General features: G+C 27.3%; 3 protein-coding genes across 9 annotated transcripts; 2 read left to right on the top strand and 1 right to left on the bottom strand.

Annotated features, from left to right (window-relative positions):
- The first annotated feature begins 223 nt into the window (after window positions 1–223).
- Window positions 224–11,597, top strand: LOC103579352 (mitogen-activated protein kinase kinase kinase 15). Of its 7 annotated transcripts, none has more exons than XM_053739237.1 (13): window positions 224–347; window positions 464–810; window positions 1,855–3,942; window positions 4,379–4,516; window positions 4,880–5,046; window positions 5,118–5,213; window positions 5,303–5,442; window positions 5,534–5,707; window positions 6,909–7,016; window positions 8,054–8,598; window positions 9,640–9,970; window positions 10,107–10,266; window positions 11,058–11,596. In XM_053739237.1, exons 2-13 carry the CDS (start codon window positions 774–776, stop codon window positions 11,196–11,198), a joined length of 4,125 nt encoding a protein of 1,374 aa, XP_053595212.1. In that variant the 5' UTR covers window positions 224–347; window positions 464–773; the 3' UTR covers window positions 11,199–11,596. The 7 variants fall into 7 exon arrangements, with proteins under 7 accessions (XP_053595212.1, XP_008558935.1, XP_008558932.1 ...); XM_008560713.3 differs by having other exon boundaries at window positions 224–394; XM_008560710.3 differs by lacking the exons at window positions 224–347; window positions 464–810 and adding an exon at window positions 824–907.
- A 1,598-nt stretch (window positions 11,598–13,195) lies between these two features.
- Window positions 13,196–19,147, top strand: LOC103579530 (uncharacterized). Its single transcript, XM_008560959.3, has 5 exons — window positions 13,196–13,638; window positions 15,439–15,566; window positions 17,257–17,826; window positions 18,451–18,721; window positions 18,805–19,147. The coding sequence occupies exons 2-5, from the start codon at window positions 15,527–15,529 to the stop codon at window positions 18,878–18,880; spliced, it is 957 nt and encodes a 318-aa protein (XP_008559181.1). The 5' UTR covers window positions 13,196–13,638; window positions 15,439–15,526; the 3' UTR covers window positions 18,881–19,147.
- Window positions 19,148–19,479: 332 nt separating this feature from the next.
- LOC103579354 (CDGSH iron-sulfur domain-containing protein 2 homolog) lies at window positions 19,480–21,570 on the bottom strand. Its single transcript, XM_008560717.1, has 4 exons — window positions 21,456–21,570; window positions 20,826–20,917; window positions 20,514–20,633; window positions 19,480–19,628 (listed from the first exon to the last, which is right to left on the bottom strand). Exons 1-4 carry the CDS (start codon window positions 21,550–21,552, stop codon window positions 19,542–19,544), a joined length of 396 nt encoding a protein of 131 aa, XP_008558939.1. The 5' UTR covers window positions 21,553–21,570; the 3' UTR covers window positions 19,480–19,541.
- Between the last annotated feature and the right edge of the window lie 575 nt (window positions 21,571–22,145).

The following is a 22,145-nucleotide window of genomic DNA, read 5'->3' as shown; positions in this document are numbered from 1 at the left end:
ACTTATCATCAATATATATATTATTTAATATATAACAATAATTATTTTCATTAACATCAATTATGTCAATTAAATTATCAGAGTAAGTAAAAATATTAAATCTCCTGACATTTGTCTCGTCTTATATAAATACATATGTCATGTGTATTTGAAAACCCGTTTGCACACATATATCTATATATATATACATGTTTTTAAAATATATATCAGTGTGTTAGATTATACTAAAGCTAGTGTTGAAGATTTCAATAGCCAGTTAATACTAAGAAGTCATTACCTACTAAATTTAATGTCTTTTATTTTAGTAAATTGTTTTATTTAGCCTCTGGTTTTCATAATAATTATCAGTTAGTAATTAATATCCTCAGTATTATTATTTATCGCGCAACAACCGGTAAAATAACTTTGAAATAATAAATATTATCAATGGAATTTTAATTGTTATTTAAATTTTTATTTACAGATTACCAACAAGTACAAGTACATCTTTGAGTGGTTGTTTTATAATTAAGTACTCAGATACTTATAAATACATTAACGATATAAATATAATGTCTAAGTAAACGTAAGTTTATTTATGTTTGAGCAAATCCTTATTTATATTTTGAATTAGAAAATTTAACCTTTAATTTTTTGAGAAAAAAAATTAGTAATTGTGAGTAAAATAAATTTTATTTTAAAGTTCAGTAGACTTACTTACTGATAAATATATAAAATATATACAATAATTTGTGAGATAAAGTATTTACGATAATAATAACAGAGGATCAAAAATGCCATCAACCTGCGGGGAGCTACAAGAAATTTCAGGTAAAATTTTATTTTATTTTGTTGAGTGCTGGTGCTGGTGGTAAAATGCATGTGTTTGATTGTGAAAGTATTACTCATTTTCGGGATGGTATTCAAGGTTTTAATAATTTATTTACCGCCAAATTAATTTACACTTTTTTTGTGATATTGAAATTAGCCGTCTAATAATTTTTGAATTTTTTTTAAAACGACAAATTGTAGAGAAAAAAATGTTTCGAAAAATTGCACCTCTAATTTTTTTTATTTTCTACATGTGCATATTTTTATTTTTTTCTATTTTTTTAATTAAATTGGTGAAGAAAAAATTCAAAAGTTGGTAACTGTTTGTAACTCCGATTATTTTTTCATTTATTTGTTTAGATAATTTATTTGTCAGCAATTTTCTATATCCTCTATGAAATTAATAAATTGTCAATTAATTAGTAAATTTGAGCCATTGAAATTCCTCTATATTAATTAAAAAATTTTATTCATTCACAAAAAAAAATAATCAGAAATAACTAAAAAGATCGCGCTCTAAAAATTTATCTATTAAATATTTTAAGTAAATTACAATATCTAATTTTCTTTCTAGTCTAAGTAATTAGAACTTTTACTTAGTAAGTTTACATGCTCTATCAATATCAAATTGTCTCGCTTCAATAATCTCTAGATATTTAAACTCTAAGATGTTCTTGAAGATCGGATCGTTTTCGATGACTAGATTTCTGAAATGTTTCGCATATAGATGCTAGTATCTCAACCGAAAATTACAGGCCCCAACTACCCCTTGTAGTCGAGTTACATAAATTTTTTAAATTTTTGTTGCGCGAAAAATATTGCGACCTTCAGGTGCATACTCTAAGCAGGTTCTAATCCCGGTAATTGCGAAAAATATTCTGTCCGACACGATTTCCGACTCCGCGTACTTCCGGTCAATCTTACCCTCACTTAAAATATTTTTTTTTCATATTAATTTTTATTTCAATATTTAAAATTATTATCTGTCTGATTAAAATGACATTTTCTGTCTGATTTAAAATGACATAATAATAATTTTTACAGTAATACCAGCCCATACGAGTGTACTAGACGGACAGTCAAGTACCGACAGCATAGGAACATACAGCGATGTATCCGGAAACACAACAATATCAACAAAACCAAAGATCCAAGTGGTCTGTGTGATCGATCTCAGTCAGCCGGAGAATCTCAACCACCGGAAACGCGCATTAGAGGAAATAAAACAAGCGTGTTCTCTAGTGAACACCAGTTTCAAACCAGTGCAATTTGAAAAACTCGACTTCGGGGAGACAAATGTCCTGGATTTATTTTATAACGCGGATGTTGCTGTTGTCGACTTGAGTGTCCGAGACCAGCAGTCAGCTCTATTCTACCATTTGGGCGTGCGGGAGAGTTTTGGTATGAAAGAAAACATAATGCTGTTCAATGACATCGACAATGAAGCAACCGTACGTTTGAAAGTGTCCTGCTGCAACTACACATTTGTGTCTTACCGCGTACTCGAATGCGGTACTTGCGTTGCAACAAAAACTTTGACAACCGCGCGAGCGGGTGAAGAAATTCTCGATCCCAAGCAACACTTGACATTGCGGTTAAAAAAATTACTCCAAGATGTTGAGGTGCAGTCGAAGGCACACATGAAAGAAAAATTTCTCGCAGATTTACGGAAAGCCCGCGAAAGTTATTCCGGAATTGAATTAGCGCGTGCGCTAAATAACATGCGCAAGCGTCTTGACGACCCTAATGTCTTGTCCGGGGAAGTGATACTGAATGTACTGATATCATTTCGCGAGATTCAAGACTACGATGCGATGGTGCAGCTCGTAGAAGATCTCCACACAATTCCTAATCACAAAACTTACATAAATACACCAATGATCTGTTATCTTTACAGTTTCGCTCTCAGTCGTCGTAACAAAGAGGGTGATCGTGAACGTGCCGTTCGTCTTATCGAGAAAGCGCTCGAAAAAAAAGAAAATCACGTCCCCGATATGCTCTGTCTCTGTGGGCGTATTTACAAAGACAGATTTGTTGAAAGCCGTCATACTGACCAAGAGAGTTTGAAGAACGCAATCCACTGGTACCGCAAAGGCTTTGAAGTTCAGCCGAACGAGTATGCGGGTGTTAATTTAGCGACACTGCTGGTAATTGCGGGAAATGAATTTTCTACGAGTGAAGAGTTACAGCACATTGGGATGGTGCTAAATAATTTAATTGGTAAGAAAGGAAGTCTGTCGAGTCTTAAAGAGTACTGGGATATCGCGACATTCTTTGAGATAAGTGTCCTAGCTCAGGACTACGCCAAAGCAATCCAAGCTGCTGAGTGTATGTTCAAATTAAAGGCGCCAAATTGGTATTTAAAATCGACAATTGGTAATATTTCGCTGATAAATAGATTTAGGAAAAAAAATGAAGAGGGTGAGCTGTCACCCGAGGAACAAATATTTAGTTTCTGGATGGATTATTTTATTGAAGCGACAAAAAATGACGTCAATAATTATATAAGATTTCCATTATTGATACTGGAGCCGTCTAAAATATTGATGCCGTCTTACGTCAATGTAAATTTGGGCGCTGAAGAAAAGTCTATTCAAATAGTCAATATATGTTTGAATTGTTTAAAAAATAACTGCAAGCAGGTTCACGATTGGCTGTTTACTGCCAATATGATTCGCAGTGTCAGTTTATACAAACGTGACAAAAGATGCTTGTTTCTGTACGTCCATGAAAACTCAGACGATTTTCAAATGTATTTTCCATCTGAGTTGTGCAGGCAGAGGTTTTATGATCTGGTGCTGGAGATGACGGCTGATCAGGAGGGAATGGTCACTAATTTGGACGCTTATATGACTGATGGACAGATTAAGTATGAATATGAGCTGGATGATCAGAACAAACGCACGGTACTTGGCAAGGGTACTTATGGAATTGTTTATGCGGCGCGTGATTTAAATACTCAGGTCAGAATCGCTGTTAAGGAAATACGAGAAAAAAACTTGGGCGATGTGCAGCCACTTCATGAGGAAATTAAACTGCATAGTCAGCTGAGGCATCGTAATATTGTTCAGTATCTAGGATCGATAAGTGAGGATGGGTATTTTAAAATATTTATGGAACAAGTACCTGGAGGTAATTTTGTTTTTGTTTTTTACTGGGGGTAGTGGGAAAATAAATTGGGGAGAGGCAATAATGGAGCTACAATTTTTTTTTTATGCAGAGGGAAAACATAAGAATGATGGGGTAATTTAGGGCACAAGTTTCTTTTGAAAAATTTAAAATTAGCTTGACAAATTTTTTTTTTAATCAAAATAAGTTTGAAAAAATTTTAATTAATTATTATTTTTTTTTTTTTTTTTTTTTCAAAAAAATAAGAATAATTAGTGAAATAAACTCAGACTAATAGATATTATTTTTTTACGTACGTCTATTTTGCCTCTTTCCATTTATTATTTAGAGCAAACTCAAGATTTTTAAAAAGTTACAAGAGCATTATAAATTATTATATTTATCAACTTGGTATAAATTTCATTGGATTAAATAAACAACTGATGTATATTATGTCTAGGTAGTTTATCTGCTTTGTTAAGATCCAAGTGGGGACCACTCAAGGAGAACGAATCAACGATATCGTATTACACTAAGCAAATTCTTGAAGGATTGAAATATCTGCACGATCAAAAGATCGTTCACCGTGATATTAAAGGTATGCATTTTATTACTATCATTTTTATTGTTTGATAACAATATAAAAATATATGTATATTTACTACTTTATAATTTATGTTATTAAAAGAATAAATATTTTTCCGGTCATCTAATATCTTCGTGATGAATTTTAAAATTCACGTACTTATGTTTAATTTCAGTCATCACTTTTTTTTTATAATTACGAGACTTAAAAAGTGTCCCGAAAATTTTTTTTTCAGAGCAAAAGTATAAAAATTTAACAGGAATAAATTTCAGTAAAAAAATAAAATTAGTCAAGTAGGGACTAAAAATGAATAGTCACCTAATAAATTTATTGCCTTAATCATTTTAAAAATAAATGTAAATTTAAATTGTTTAGGTGACAATGTATTGGTTAATACATACAGCGGAGTTGTTAAAATATCCGACTTCGGAATGTCTAAACGATTGGCTGGACTTTGTCCAAGTACTGAAACATTTACAGGGACATTGCAGTACATGGCGCCAGAAGTTATTGACAAAGGACAGCGCGGCTATGGTGCACCGGTAATTAGACAAAATAATTTAAAAATTAAATAAAAATTCCAGTGTAAAATATATATAAATTTTTTTTTCAGGCGGATGTATGGTCATTGGGTTGCACGGTAGTAGAAATGGCGACAGGAAAGCCTCCCTTCATCGAACTCGGTTCGCCTCAGGCTGCAGTATTCAAGGTAAACTCGTGGGTGTGGAGCAATTTACTAGATTATAGATTTATTTAATATCCATGTCATTTATCATAACTATTATTACGGTAATTTAGGTGGGATATTACAAGATACATCCGGAAATACCGTCGGAGTTATCAGAGCGAGCTAAGAATTTTATACTACGTTGTTTTGAACCCAATCCAGATGTCAGAGCTCCTGCTGCAGTTCTTCTAGATGACCCATTTTTATATGAGTAATTGTTTTATTTATTTGTTTATTTTTGCGTAAAAATTTTCAGCTAAACAAGCAGGCAGATATTTTATTTAATTTTTTTTTTTAAATAGAAAGAAAAAAAGTTCTCGTTTACCAGCACCACCGGACTTTAGTCGCAGTATTTCAGTGCCAGGCGATCGGATTGAACGACTTAATAACAACAACATCAATAACAATAAACGTGATAAAATAAACAATAACATCATTTCAACTCCTCCGATCCAAGCTTCACAATCCGATGACAGGTAAAATACATTTTTTATAAATAAAAGTTAAATTATTTATTTATTGTCTTGATATGTTTTTTATAAAATGTCTGTAATTTTTATACTTGTTATTTTTTTGCAAAGCAGACATTAATAAATCATCAATGTGGTGGCTTAGGTAACGCAGTGGTTTGCATGCTATAAATTAATAGCTTATTATTATTAATTATTGTAAAATAAAAGTTTCAATATTTATTTAAATGATCGATTTGCCGGGAAATTTATTTTTAATACATGGGACGTTAGACTTGAAAGAACGTTAATTACAATAATAATTATTATATAATTAATTTGAATTTTTAAATAATTTTAAGTATTATAATTATCCGTTACCCAAGTAGCACACTTGCCTTTGAGACATCTATAAGATGTCAGTTTTTAGGCTACTTTTTGACTTGTCAATAAGGCATCAAAATGATGAGAAAACGATCAGGAATTAATGTCACCGAAAAAATATCTAGTTAAAAGACTTGACACAATTGACGGCAAAAAGTTAAATACAAATAAATGTAAAATGTCATCTAAACGACTTTTTAATTGACATGACAAGAAAAACAATACAACTCGGCTCTGTTTCCAGAACCAACATTTGCATGTTGCATTCATACCAAAAAAGATGACCTTGAGACAAAAAAAAACTTGTCATCCTTTTAAAAGACATCTTAAAGTTGACTCTGTGCTACTTGGGTAGTTTATGAATTATTTTAAAAATTTTCTAATTATCAGAAAAATTCAAAGTATTTGTAAATTTTCAAATTACTCGAAAAATCTCAAGTTGTCATAAAGTTTTTTTATTATTTATCATAAGTTAGATAAAAATATTATGTTCAGTGAATTCTAATTGGATAGAACGAAAATTTATGATTAATATGAAACATATTTCTATATGTATATATATATATATATATATATATATATATATATATATATATATATATATATATATATATATATTGTAAAATTTAGTTAATATAAATATACGAATACATGAGTGATCGGGTACTAGTTCCCTGATTGAGTACTGGGTTGCTTACCTTATATTTAAAAATATTGAAGCATTTATTTTACACAACAGCTACTAGAAAATAAAATAAATTTTTTAATAAGTAATTAATTATTATTATAAAATATATAAGTAGATAATTACAAAAAAAAAAAATATTGATAAAAATGCTAAAAGTATAATATGTAGCGGAGTGATGACCAAATCAAGTCCATTGAAAGATCGGAGCCCAGCACATCTTCTGTCTCCCATAAGAATTCCTACTGCTTCTCTGTCTTTCAACAGGTATAGTAATTAGTAATTTATTAACTTGCTAATTGGATTTATATTTCACTTGAGAGCATCTCAAAATAAAAAAAAAAAAAATAAAATGAAAAACTAAAGCATTAATTGAACAAAAGACAATTTTACCGAGATGTAAATTTGAACAAAAATTGGTTACAATTGTCATCAATTAGGAGCTAAACAAAGTTTGGAAAATACATTTCAGTAAAATTTTCATCCCTAGTAGTACGGACAGCTTTAAGATGTCATAAAAAGGTTTTTCAAAAGGATGACAAATTTTATTTTGTCAGCTAAATTATTTTATACAAACTAGGCGTACTGATGTTGGTCCTAGAAGTCATAGAAAATTTGTCTTCTTTTTTTCGTCTTAAAAAAATTAGTTCAATTAAACAATCGTTTAGATGACATTTGACATCTATTTGTAATTTATTTTTTGTCATCACTTTTGTCTAGTCTTTTAGGCAAATATTTTTTCGATGACAAATTACGTGTTTTATTATGGATGTCAATTATTAAATTTTCATTATGGATGTCAATTATTGGACTTTTTATTATGGATTATTAGAGATGTCAATAGTATAATTAGAGTTTTCAAATTTTTAGGCCAAAATTTCATACCAAATTTTGTTCAACTCTTAATTGATAACAATTGTAAGTAATTTACATTTCGGCAAAATTTAAAGTTGTCCTCTTTTCACTTAAAGCTTAAATTTTTTTTTAGTTAATTACTAAAATTTGAATTCGATAATGACAGTTCTACTTCATTGAATATTTCAAAAAAGTGGGAAAGGGGGAGGGGGTCAGAAAGCTTTTAAAAAAAAAGTATTTATTAATTAGAGTAAATTTTTTGTTGCTTAAATATCAATTAATAATAATTAATTATGCTTAATATGTGTGAAGATTAAATAGTCGAGGGTTAACTGCCTCTATTTGTGTAAACGCTTATATTGTGTAGTTTGTCTTTTTATTATTTTTTCTTAATTAATTATTAATTAATTAATGATAAAAATAAAATTTAATGCGTTAATTTTTTTTAGCACACTTGGAAGCACACCATCAATAGACACAAGCGAAGAAGTGGGTTGTTCTATGACGCGACGCAGTTCTTCAGGTGGATTGATGTCACCAGAAGTCGAATTGACTGGGCAGCCTGGACAGAAGGGTGCCGGTGAAGAGCAAGAGGGTTTTTATTTACTTAAAAAAGACAGCCAGAGACGGATGACACTAACGAGGGTACTGAGCCAGGATGAAGCGACGCTCTGCAATGTTTGGATGCGAAATATCGTCCAAGATGGGGGACAAACTGTAATATGTATGCCGCATTTAGAACTTCTGATGCGTGGCTTACGTGATTATATATCTGATCGCAATCAAGACTCAATTACTACAGCATTGCGTACACTTAAAGAAGAATTGGAGTTTGACTCGACGACAATTAATCAGCTACAATTGGCTATTTATTTATTTCAAACTGCTGTCAATGAAGTTCTCAGAATGCACAGTATTAAACCGCACTGGATGTTTGCTTTAGATAATCTCGTTAGAAATGCTGTTCAAACTGCTATTACTGTATTATCACCTGGTAAATATTTACTGAATATCAATAATGAGGATAATTAATAATTCATGTCAGTTCCGGACTTACAATCTAAAAAACAAAAAATAACGCGTATTAGAGTAAATGAAGATTACATTTAAGGGGGAAAAGGAGCCTGAGATACAAAGAAAAGAGGATATTTTTGAGATTTTTTTTTCAGAGTAGCTTCTTTATTAAAATTTTTAAAATTTGTGACATGATTAAGCATCATTCCAAGAATGTTCTGTTAAATTTTCATGAAAAAATATGGAAAAATAAACCAGTGGTAGTGGGGAGAGACGAGTCACCTCAAAAAAAAGTCTCCATGCCGTAGGCAGGATAACTCTCTTTAGGACATAAGTTTATCTTAGATTTAAACGAAGGATTTTTTTTTTTCAATAACTACTTATTTTTTAATTAAACAAGGAAGAATTTTTGGCAAAAATCAGAATTTTTTGATTGCACCTTTACCAAAAATTAAAAAATGAATATTTTGATTATTCCTTCGTTCAAATCCTTAAACTTATGTAGTAAAGAAATCTTATTAGTTTTTTGAATTCAGATGAAGCAGTCATAAGTTATTCTGCCTACGGCATGGAGACTTTTTTTTGAGATGACTCGTCTCTCCCCACTACCACCGGCTTATTTTTAAATATTTTCTTATGAAAATTTCGCATAATATTTTTTGAATGATGCTTAATAATGTCACAAATTTTAAAAATTTTAATAAAGAAGCTACTCTGAAAAAAAAATTACAAAAGTATGATTTTTTTTTGTATCTCTCCTTTCCCTCCTTAAAGTAACGAGAAATTATTTTTTCTTAAATTCGTATCTGAGCTCTCGTTTCCTCAGATAAAAATTTGAATTATTGGAAAAAATATAACAATTTTAAATTGTTCAATAGAAAATTTACAAATAATTCCTAAAGTCATAGATTCGAAAATATTTTTCTTTGGTTTTGGAGGGAAATTTTAAAAATATAAAAATAATAAAATTGAACAATTATTAGATTTATTGTTCATTTATTTAATGATTATTTTTTTTTAGAACTTGGTGCCGGTTTAATTGATCAAGAGCGAGTCCAAACTGGTGCAGACGGTCACGAAGAAGGTTCAACCTCAGCTATGTCAACTGTTAACTCTTTAAAATCACACAAGACTGTCGATTCAGTGGACAACAATAAATATTGGCGGGAATACCATGAACAAATGAGCCACTTGAAGTCAGAAAACGTAAAACTCATTCAAGAGCTGCTCGAGAGTCAGAAAATCTATCATTCATTGCTACAAAACGCATTAGAGGAACAGAGAGCACAAATAGGTCTGCTGACTCATCTCTGCGAGGACATAAGTAGGAAATTCTCACGACAAGAATCCGGGTAATATTTTTTTTCTATTGTATTTATATTAATGTATTATATTAATAATTAAAATGTAATAAATATTAATTGATCGCTGGTGGGTAAATTAATTAAATATTTACTTTAATTAATTGTTTGATATGTTGAATTAAAGATATAATTCAAGTGTCTGCGGTAATGCATCTTCCCCACAAGCCTCATCAGTGTTCTTGCCTCAAATAAGTGTCACAGATCACAATAGCCCGTCAAATACTGACGGCAAACTCGTTGAATGGCTTCAAGGTCTTGGCATAGATGATATGTCTATCGAAAGGGTAATTATATATATACTACGCTACTAAATACTCTCAGTTATAAATTTATTCATAAATTATCTTATCTTTTATTTTTAAAAAAATAATACTTGACATTTAAGGACATTCTCAGCCAATGTCTCCGCTCTACTTTATAAAAATATCCAGTGACTTTTAACTGTCATAAGTGTATTGATTAAAAAAAAAAAAAATTGAAACTTTAAGCTAAGACATACAATTTTTAAAAAATTAATTACAGTTATTATCAATTAGGAGTTAAAAGAAATTTTTCTGAATAAATTTTAGTCTACAAAATTTGAGAATTTGAATTATAGTCGAATTCCATTAACTCGGACATCTAGTCTATGAAGAAGCAGAAATTTTTTAAAACTTGCGAGTTAACGGATGTCCCTTCTCCCTTAAAAAATAAAATTTGACGCATGCGCTCTTACATCTACATGAATGATGACATGTAAATATACACAGACACATACAAATGTACAGAAGTGGTGGGAGACAACGTGCTCGTAGTGGGGGTCAAGATTGAGGAGAAGTTCCGAGATAATGGAATCCGATTGTACCTAAGGTCATAAAATTCGACCTAAACTTGTTTATTTTCCTTATAGAAAATGGATCTTTTGAACTCAACATATAATTAGTACTACGACTAAAACTATAATACTTTTTACTCGGTTTCGAAATAATTATAACAGAATATTTTATAATAAAGATGAAATTTTGTACAGAGAATCGAACAATTTAAAATTTAAATTAATTTTTAATATTATCATTTATCAATTTATTTTTTTTAGATTTTATATGAAGAGTACACATTAGAAGATATTTTAATTAACATTTGTAGAGAAGATTTACGAAGAATAAGACTCAAAGGTGGTATCGAATTGAAAATATGGATGGCTGTTATGTCGCACCGTAACAAAAGTAGTAATTAATTCATCAAGACTAATTTTCTTGGTTTTATTATTAAATATTGATATTTTTTAGTTGTAATTACAGTTAATCGTGACGTTTTGTACAGTATACATTTTTTTTATAATTTATCAAGCTAAGTGTTGACTATTGATGACAGAGTCTACTGTTAACTTTTTAAACAATTTACAGCTATTTACTGTTCACTTTTTTTTATTCGTCATTCATTATTTTTTCATTATGTAATCACAGTACATATTTTTTTTTTCATACGTCATTTATTATTATTATTTTTTAAAATGAAAGTACAAAATTTCTTTAGTGAAATTGAGAGAAATTAAATATTTTAAATAATTTTACAACAAACTAGTGCCTTAGTACATAAATAATTATATTTTTTTTCTAAGCGATTAATTTTTAGTTAAATAATTTAAAGTGTTCAACTAATTGAAGTAATTTTATAATAATTAATAATAAATAGTCTTCCTCAAATGTACAAAGTCATAATAAAATTTAATTAATTGACAGAATTTTTTATTTTTTTATTACACATTTTTAATTTCAGAATTACTGAAGGAAAATTTTATCAGCTTTACTTTACTTTTATATTTTTAAAATTTAAAACCTGCTTCAAAATTTATTGATTGATTTTATTTATCTTTGAACTTGATCCAGGTAACTGTCAAAAAAATAAAAGAAAATATTTTATTCATACCCGATAAGAAATTTTGAACGTTATTATAAAAAATAGAATATTTAAATTTCTGTAAAATCAACAGATAACTTTTCCTTGCTTTAATGGCGACCCAGAGTAGTTTATTTTCCACTACTTTTAAATACTAATTATTTTATTTTTTATTTTTATTTTCATTATGTAGCCACTACACATCCTGATGTTAATTTTCTCATTGTATTTTAAACAACAAAAAGTCTGTTTTATTTACTAAATACTATTTTTCAATCATACTCAAGTAAACACAACGAATTATGTATTGCATTAGTTTGTTTTTCCAAGTCAATGATTCATTGATACGAATATTTAAAATATTCCATCAATACATCTTTGCAATTCAATACTATTGATACAATATATTGAACTAAACAATTCAAAATTTTAAATATTTGTGGTAAAAAGTAGAAATTAAAATTAAAATTCACTCCAGGACATAATTAAATATCATTAAAAAAAATAAAAAAAATACACAATTTTAAGTATAAGTCGTAGTAAAAATTTTATAATAAAAATTCGAAATTTAAATTTTAATTTATTCTAGAACTGAATCAAATATTATAAAAAAAAAATTTAAGTATAAATTTTAGTAAAAATTCAAAATTTAAGTTCAAATAAAAAACAGAAATTCACATTAAAATTTACTCCAGGGCATAATTGCACAACGTCATAAAAAAAATTATACAAAACAATTCAAAATTTAAAATATAAGTTGCAGTAAAAATGAAAATTAAAAATTAAAATTTACTTCAGGACATAATTAAATATAAAAAAAAAAGTACTAAGTAAACTCAAAATCTCGTCTTCTCAAAGCCTAGCTCTCAGTTTATAATAAATTAAAATACATACAATACCGCAGACTACAATCGCATAAATTTGAATAAAACAAACAATTGTACTCGCATACATAATCCAAATACCTCAACTCAAGATCTATTTACCCAGCAAACAAGGCCTGAGTCACAAATTGTCATCTTTTTCTATTCACTTCCTCGTTACCTGTAACTTTAAAATCAGTCAATGACGTTACCTTGCCTTCGAACGCAATTCATGTTATCTTGAATCACTCGTCGACTCATCAATGGACCCAATTAAAAAATTCCATCACATTAACATATTTACACAGCCACCAGACCAGTCATCAGCTGAAAAAATTCCGGGATTTTATTTAAAAAGAAAAATGTAATTTTGAATAAATAAATAACCCGGTAAATTTGAAAAAGGAAAACCACGTGAGTTTCCTAGATGCCCACACGCAAGTATTTTCTATATTCTTTTTTTAAATATATCTTACACATATACAACACAATACATTTATAAAAATATACGTCATCACAATACTCTCTTAGCAGCATGTGCGAAATTCCATTTCAACTTTGAGCTCACAGCTCACATTGACTCGAGGTCTCCATTTGTTCGCTTACTTTACTCTTTACTCCCGTCAGTTTTAACTTTATATTCACATTCTGCTTATACTTTTATTCAGTATCTTGTTCGCCGGCATACAGATAACACGCGCTTATATATTTATATTAAATCTCAGCAATATTTATTTACTTATTGATTTATAAATTAAAAATACTGATACATATTTTTAAAAATAAATCATTATCTTGAGTAATTTAAATTAAAATTTTTTTATAAAAGAGTTTTGTTTAATTTTTTAAAATAATTAATTAATTTGTTAATTTAAGTGTTTAAATAATTATGAAATTAATTTTTAAATATTAGAGGTGAGTAATAATTTTTTATTTACTTGCTGATAAATTATATTTTTGCTCGTTAAATTGTTCTTTTCTTTTTTTCTTTTTTTTTTTTTGAATTTTTGAGAAGTGAAAGAAGAGAAAAATAAGAGGAAGGAAAAAAATTGGCCTTGATTGAAAAAAAAAATTTTAGCAAAGTGAAAGCTATTTAATGGGATTAGAAAAATAAAAAAGTTACGTGCTAAAAGTACTTTTTACGTAATAGTATTATAATTAGTGAATCGTCACGGGTTGTTTTGTGATGTGACACCGGCACTTTGGTGTCTTCATTTAAATCTAATTATTAATTAAAGGGTTTGCTACTGATATGTTTTTATTATATTTTAAAAATAATGAAACTGAAAGAAGCAGTCGTCAATTTTTGAATTTTCGAATTTTTATAAGTTGTGAGTACATGGAAAAAAATACGGGTGTGTTAAAATCAACATAATCTGTGTGTTAAAAAGCCGGAGAATGATGATGTTATTTTTTAACACAGTGTGAGTTGAATTTGAACACAAAATTTGTGTTTAAATTGCGATACAAAAGTTGGGTAATGGAGAGGAAAAATATTGGGTGTTAAAAGCGGTCGGTGTTAAATTTTTTGTGGGGATTATTTAGTGTTAAATCGAGACATTTCAGTGTTATTTTAAAATTTTAAATCGATCTACTATTTAACAGTTTAAAAGTGTTCCTTAGTATGAAAATTAAAAATATCAGCATTTATTAAGAGTTACTTTAAAATTAACACAAAATTCATGGTAAAAAGTAAATCGATAGTCACGGAAGAATTATTATAAAAATGAAAGTAAAATCGACATTTTATAAATGTTAATTTAACTTAAAAATTTTTTTAATTAATATATTTAATTTACCATTTACTAAAAGCTGGAATTTTTATCATACTAATAAAAAATATTTAGTTATAATTTCGAATTATTTAATGTAATGTTAAAATTATTTTTTCGCTAATTAAAAATGTGTTTTTGTTTTTTTAAAATAAATTAATTGATTTACTATTTGCAACTGCTATTAAACATTACGTGATTTTTTAAAAATCTTGACTCTAATAAAAAGATTGTTTACTATCAAACAATAGTTTAACGTTAAATAATAATTGTTGTGACTTTGATAATCTCAAAATAATATATAAATTATCTTTACTGAATATCCTTCCTACAAAAATAAAATATGAAAGTTAACATTTTTTTTGTCGCCAGACATTTAAAAAGTGTTAAATTAACTTCTCGTATTAACGGAATTCCGTGCTGAGATGTTAACCCAAATCTTGTGTTTAAATTCCCCCAAATTGTGTTAAGAAATAACACAAGTATGTGGACTGTTTTTAACACCGATTATGTTGATTTTAACACAATATTTTTTACTGTATACAGTTTTATTAAATTTTCTACATGCATATCTTAATTTCTTTCTTTTGCAATTGATTTGTCAAAAATATCAGAAAATTCTTAACTGACTAGCTTTAGGATAATTTATTAAATATTGAAGTGATTAATGCTTATAAAAGTTAATTATAATAATAACTATACCTGTGAAACTTATATTATTTTATGTTTACTCGTATTTTTAAAAATAATTTCTATTAAATATTAACTGGCGTATTGAAATTTAATAGAGATACTGATAAGTGTTTGAAATTTAATACGGAGATTATTATAAAATGTAACAAAGAGTAAGAAGTGAGATTAAGATTAAGTTTGCAAAGAAATTATTTAACGAGCGTATGAAATTAAATATACAAGTAAATAATTTATTTATTTATTTTTTCAGTTCTATGAAATACGGAAATTTATTTTATGATTCATTTATAAATCGATGTAATTTATCAGTTACCTCGATTTTAATTTATTGAATAATCATGAATTTAATTATTGTTTTATTATCCTCATTACTTGTTGGTAAGTTATCGTTACATTTATTATTTTTACACACAATTTAAATTTTCATTATTTTATATATATATATATATATATATATATATATATATATATATATATATATATATATATATATATATATATATATGATTTAAATTATTATAAATATCTGGGAAAAATTTCTATATGGTTTTATATGCTTGTAAATGAATTCAAATTTGATCAGATATAAGTATATATATATGATGAGGTGTAATCATGTTTAATTATGTCTGATCATGTACGATCAGGTTTTTCTTGAATGGTGACAAATTCTGGTCCATAAATTTTCTATGGATTTCCTTGGATGATTTATTTATTACGCTATCTGCATTTTTTAAAATGTTTTTACATTATATTATATTATTGCATGTATTGATTACTTAAATATTTAAACACTTGCGCTTTGAAAAAATTTTTTAAAATTTATATCAATCGAGGCTTTATTTATTAGGCTGAATATTATATTTTTTGAGCCATATTTTACATAATTTCTAAAAGTAATTAGGGTTTCAAGGAGCCTGTTATCTCTTAGTCTTTTATTTGGAACAAATAGTTGACAAATGATGACAAATTCTAGTCTATTGATTTTCTATGGATTTTTATGGATTGTGACAAGTCTCGATTTTCTGTAGAATTTTTATAGATGGTGATAAATTCTAGTCTATAGATTTTCTATGGATTTTTTTGGATGGTGACAAATCTCATTTTTCTATAGAATTTATGAATGTGAATGTAGTAGACATCAAACAAATTTAAAATTATAAATAAATAGAGTAGATAATTAGAAAAAAATATTTACAAAAAATGCACTTATTAATTTTAAAATTTTTTAAATGTCCATTTTTTAAAATTTAATTTTATTAATTATTAACTCTATTTATTCATAATTTTAAATTTGTCTGCTACATTCATACTCATATAGAATTTCTATAGATTTTCTTAGATGATGATAAATTCTAGTCTATAGATTTTCTTGGATGATGTCCTAATTTTCTAAAGAATTTCTTAGTAGTAACAATCTTTGATTTTCTACAGATATTTTCAAAAAGTGACGTCTCAATTTCCCCTGGATTTTGTATAGATATCATTAAACACTTCTTAGACAAACCTAGACCATCATCAGAAATCTAACGCACCCATACATGTTCAAAAAAATTGTAACAAATCTACTTCCATGCCTATGATTTCTAATATGATCATATATACGATATCAGAATCGATCATACTATCATATAACATCTATGGTCATATATGATTATACCTGACATCATATGTGATTACACTATATCATATAGGATTCACTATCATCAATACATGATCATATATAATACTAATAATTCTACATGATTCTACATATTGATCATATATTCGTATTCTTCTCTAGTCATATATCAAATAATAATAAAAAATATAAAATAAAATGTCATTCAGTTTAAATTATCATTTAAGAATAAAATTTAATTGAGTAAACATCTGTCATTACTCTAGTTTTATATTAATCATTATGATTATTACTGTCATTGGTAATATATAAGACGTGGTTGGAATTAAATTGAACTACTATTGGCTAGAATCGTGATCGTTTACAATGTCAGTGGGTCAAATTGTGTGGGAGATTTAAAATGACATTACAAATAATAATAATTATTAATTTTAAATTATTTTTCAGTACAAGGAATTCCAGTAGATAAGTCAGATAACATTCCACTTGATTCGAAAATATTTATCCAAGATAATGGGGAAAATTTAGTAGCGCCGGCAGATAGACACCAAAGTAATGAACCCCCGGGAGTTACAGTGTCTGAGAAACCAGAAGCCTTGACAATGGCAGCTGCCATCACGACCAATGATATCAATTTTACCTCCGAACCTGCCAAGGCTTTTGAGGCCAATGATATGGAAGAGTCCGTTGTTCATCCTAAGGAAGATGATGATCATGAAGAAGATAATCGCACTGATAATAATAACTTTTATCACAATCACAAGAAAGTTGTTGCCGTCGAAGATGAGATTTTTGGAGACTTGGAATTAGAGAAAGGAAATTCAGATTCAAAAGTGAAAAATAATAAAATGAAAGCCGATATTAAAGAAGTGGAAAATAAAGACTCTAGTTCCCTACCGAAAATTTTTCCAGATGATCCAAATAAAGTTACGGGCATTACAGATTTACCACTTGATGTACAAAAAAAATTCACTCATGAGTATATTGTTAATGCCAGTCATCTAATACAAGTACCTGGTATTGTTTCATAATAATAATTATATTTATATCGCGTCGGTAATTCCAACAGAGCGTATATTTTTATATGATTTTTGGCTTTAGTTACTGAGTTTAAAATCAGGACGTGGAATTTTTTTATAATTGCTTATTAATTGTAGATTTATTGAAAGCTGGAAATTGGAAAAATAATTTTGGAAAGTCAAAAGGGGGGTAATTTAAGTGAAACTAAAAAATCGTAATTACGGATTTTATTTAAATTTGAATTTAATTCATCATTTCGAGTTCCGGAGTCTGGATTTGGAGTAAATAGAGAAATTATTTTTCCAGCGGAGTAATTTCGGACTGATCTGGATTTTATTTAAATTCAAATTTACCCCAATTCAGAGTTTTAATATTTAAATAAACTCACCTTCGGCGTGAATTTTTACTCCAAGGAAATTAAATAAATACACACTCTGCTCCGTATTTACTCCGGATTCTCTCTGCAAATTTTTTAGTCCCTATGCCCTTGTAGCTTTTAAAATTTTTTAAAAATTCTTCTTGAAGCCAAAAGTGCGTATAAAAATATAAGACTTTGAAATTAGTAACGCGATATTTTCTCAATACTAATTATCATCATTATTAATCGAAATTTTTTTTTAGATACAAGACCAAAAGTAAATATTGATTCGGCGTTAACTTCAACCGCAAAGGCTCCAGTAAATTTATTACTGAGCCCAGATGAACCATTGACATTAGAGAGCCGTCAAGAAATATTTGAAAGAAGTGAAAATTTAATAGCCCGCATTAAAAATGACGAGATAAATAAAAAAAAAATGCCAGCGGGTATTATTACGCTTGTTAGTGCAGTTGGGCTGGCAACAATTGCAGTGATGGCATATGTTGGATTAATAGTGTGGAGGAGATATCAAGAGTAAGTAAATTTACTCAACTTATCATTTATTTTTGTAATAAATGTCAATTATTAATATTTCAATTTATTTTTATTTTCATTAGATATCGGCACGGGAATCGTGAGCTTCTTGTCAATGACTTTGATGATGCCAATGATTTCAATAATTTTGAACTCTAGATAAAATAGTTTATATAAAAAATTTAATAAATAAGTTCATGAGTCTGTGATAAAAAAAGGACACGGTGTCGCGATTAGTTTTTTTTTGTGCTAAATAATTGTAGAATTAAAAACCATTTTTTTATTTCATTAAATTACTTGTATACCTGATGGCTCATTATCATTATTATTAATATTATTAATTATTAATTAAATTATTGATTAATTAAATGTACACATAAGATCCTAGACAATTGATAAATTAAATAACGTTTTCTTTTTTTTTAATTGGTAACTTTTATTAATTTCCTTCCCCTAATTATTTTTATAACAATTAAAACTTTATTTATAATTATTTTATTTACAAGCAAGTTTTTAAAAAAAATTAATTGATTATCGGAAAAAAATCGGCTGTTGCCAGGCAAGAATTTATTGTAAAAAAGAAAAAAGTTTTAATAAAAAAAAAATGTGATAAATGATAACTGAAGATAATACTGCAGTAATTATTATTAAATAATAATATTAATTATTTACTGGCAGTATTGACACCGCAACCAAAAAAATATTTTTAATTGAAATAACTAAAAGGTAACTACAGTTTATTTAAATTTTGCGAGGTGTATTGTCAAAAAATGCAGCAATTGATTTATTGATACGTATTTTTTGATAGATTCTTTTTAGCTTATTTCTTTTTGGTCACGATAAGTGGTCCGACGTTGTCGCATGTAGCTTCATTGTGTTTGCCATGTGCTCCATCACAATAAGGCCACTGTTAAAAAACAATATTTTTATTAATTAATGATAATTATTTATTTATTTATTGTATTTATGCAGGGTGTTCTCAGAAAGTGCAGCACTTTTTAAAAATACTGGATTACTTTCAACTGTCATAGCTGGATTGAAATTTTATTAATTGAAATTACGCAGGGATGTAGATTTGAAAAAAAATTATTTACAGTTGACATCAATTAGAAGTTAAAAAAAATTTGGTAAGTAAATTTAAGCTTAAGGGGAAGGGATCTGAGATACAAAAAAAAAAGAGGATATTTTTGTGATTTTTTTTTTCAGAGTACCTTCGTTATTAAAATTCTTAAAATTTTTGACATTATTAAGCATCATTCCAAGAATATTCTGCTAAATTTTCAAAAAAAAATATATAAATAAATAGCAGTGTCATAAGTAAAAATAAAACGGAATTATCAAGTATTGATATGAATATCAAAAATCTATTTTTAATAAATGACAATTCAAAGACTTTGTCATTTAATTGTAAAGTAAAAAAGCGTAATAACATTGTATGTATAAATGACCTCAATATGCGAGTCATGAGAGTTTAATTTACTGTATTACATAACGATACTATAATTTAATAATAAATATTCCACAATCAGTTGTCAATAAATAAAAATTTTGTAAACAAAAATAATCATGCTCCTGAAGTTAACAGACAATTAAAAATTTTTGAATTTTTTTTTTCAACAATTTAATTAAAAAAAAAAAATATACACATGTAGAAAATTAAAAAAACTATAGCTCAATTTTTTTTACCATTTAAAAAAAATTCCAAAAATTATTAGACGTCGGCTAATTTCAGTGTCATAAATAATTGACTTGACCTATAGATTAAATTTAAAAAATAATAATATAAACATACGTTTTCACTTCGCCAGCAACGACAGAAAACTGCTTTTTCAGTTATATCTTCAACATCAATAGTATCGACTACTTTACTGACGTCCTTCTTTATTTTATGATTGACACAAGCTTTAATTGACTGTAAAAATAAAAAAACCATTAGCAATAAAACCTTAGACTCAATAATGTATAAATTTAAATTTAAATTCAATGTATCAATAATAGATTACAGAAAGTAATTAAATAAAATATACAACTAGAAATTTATTTATTTTCTTTTATAAATAAATAAACAGCTGGTAAAAAATTGATACAAAAAAAAACTACAGACCTTTTTTGCTTCAGGACACCAGGCTTGATAGGACATGTATCCTAGTCCTGCTACTAAAGCTGTTGGTGGGATTAAAGCCAACCAGTCTTTAACTGTAAATAAAAAAGATAAGTTTTTTTACGATACTCAAAGTAGCAGACATTAAAACATTTTTTAAAATTTATAAATAAATTACTTGTAAATAAAATAAAATTTTTTAAACTCTGGTTCTTCCATTATCGTGTTTTTTTTATAATATTAAAGGTAGTCGACGTTTAAGAATTTTTTGATTTTTTTGAAAATGATAAATTATAAAAAAAAATATTTTTTAAAATTGCACCGGTAATTTTTTTAATCTTCTACTTGTGCGTATTTTAATTTTTTTTTATTTGTGATTGCTTTGTTTCAAAAAAGATCTGAAAATTTTGACTGTCTACTAACTTCAGTATCATTTTTTTTTTTTTTTGTTATTACAGATATTTATTATTATGATTTTTTTTTTTTAATTAAAAATTCATAATTTAATGGATTCTGAAATAAGAGAAAGGCTGGAGTTCCATGTTGGATTTAATTATTGACAAATTAATTATTGCTGACATAGAAATAATAAAATTTTTAATAGAATCGTGGGTAATAAACTTATTTTATTACCTCCAAGTTTAAACCATCCGCCAATTGAATTAGGAATTGGTAATCCAGATAAATAATTTGGCAGAGAAACTTTGACGACGTGCGATATTGTCTCCATTTTTAACAGAACTGCTTAAGTCAGTTTCTCTACTCTTTTATCAATTCAGTATTTTAATTCATTAAAAGAAATTTTAATAATTTAATTATTTATTTCGCCGATAATTAATTAAATAAACTTAATATTTTTAAAAACCTATTAATTAATTTTTGAAGAATTTTAATTCATAAAAATTTTAATTAATTATTCTTGTAAAATTAATTTTTAATTAAAAAAATTTTCAAACTCATAAGTTATGAGTGTATATGTAGCAGACATTTTATAAATTTTAAATAAAAATAAAAAAAAAACTCACGTATGGATTTTTTATTGATTTGAATTAGCATTTTTAAAATTTTATTCTACTTCTACATTTCTAATAATTTGTTTTCAAATATTTAAATTTACCACGCAAATAATAATAATAATTAATTAATTTGAAATGAAAATAAAAAATTTCATGTATACTTTTTAGTCTAATTAATATAATTATTGACACATATAAATTTTAATGAAATTACGAAATTCCAATTTTGAAATTTCGCGCCAAGTTGGCGCTACTGCGCATTGCTGTAGTCGTTCAAGTTTTTGCTAAAGTGGAGGTGGGAGAAGGA

This window comes from Microplitis demolitor, chromosome 5, assembly GCF_026212275.2.
Source record: "Microplitis demolitor isolate Queensland-Clemson2020A chromosome 5, iyMicDemo2.1a, whole genome shotgun sequence".
NCBI classification, from domain to species: Eukaryota; Metazoa; Arthropoda; class Insecta; order Hymenoptera; family Braconidae; genus Microplitis; species Microplitis demolitor.
Note: the sequence above shows the minus strand (reverse complement) of the source record. Positions and strands in the feature narration are given on the sequence as shown.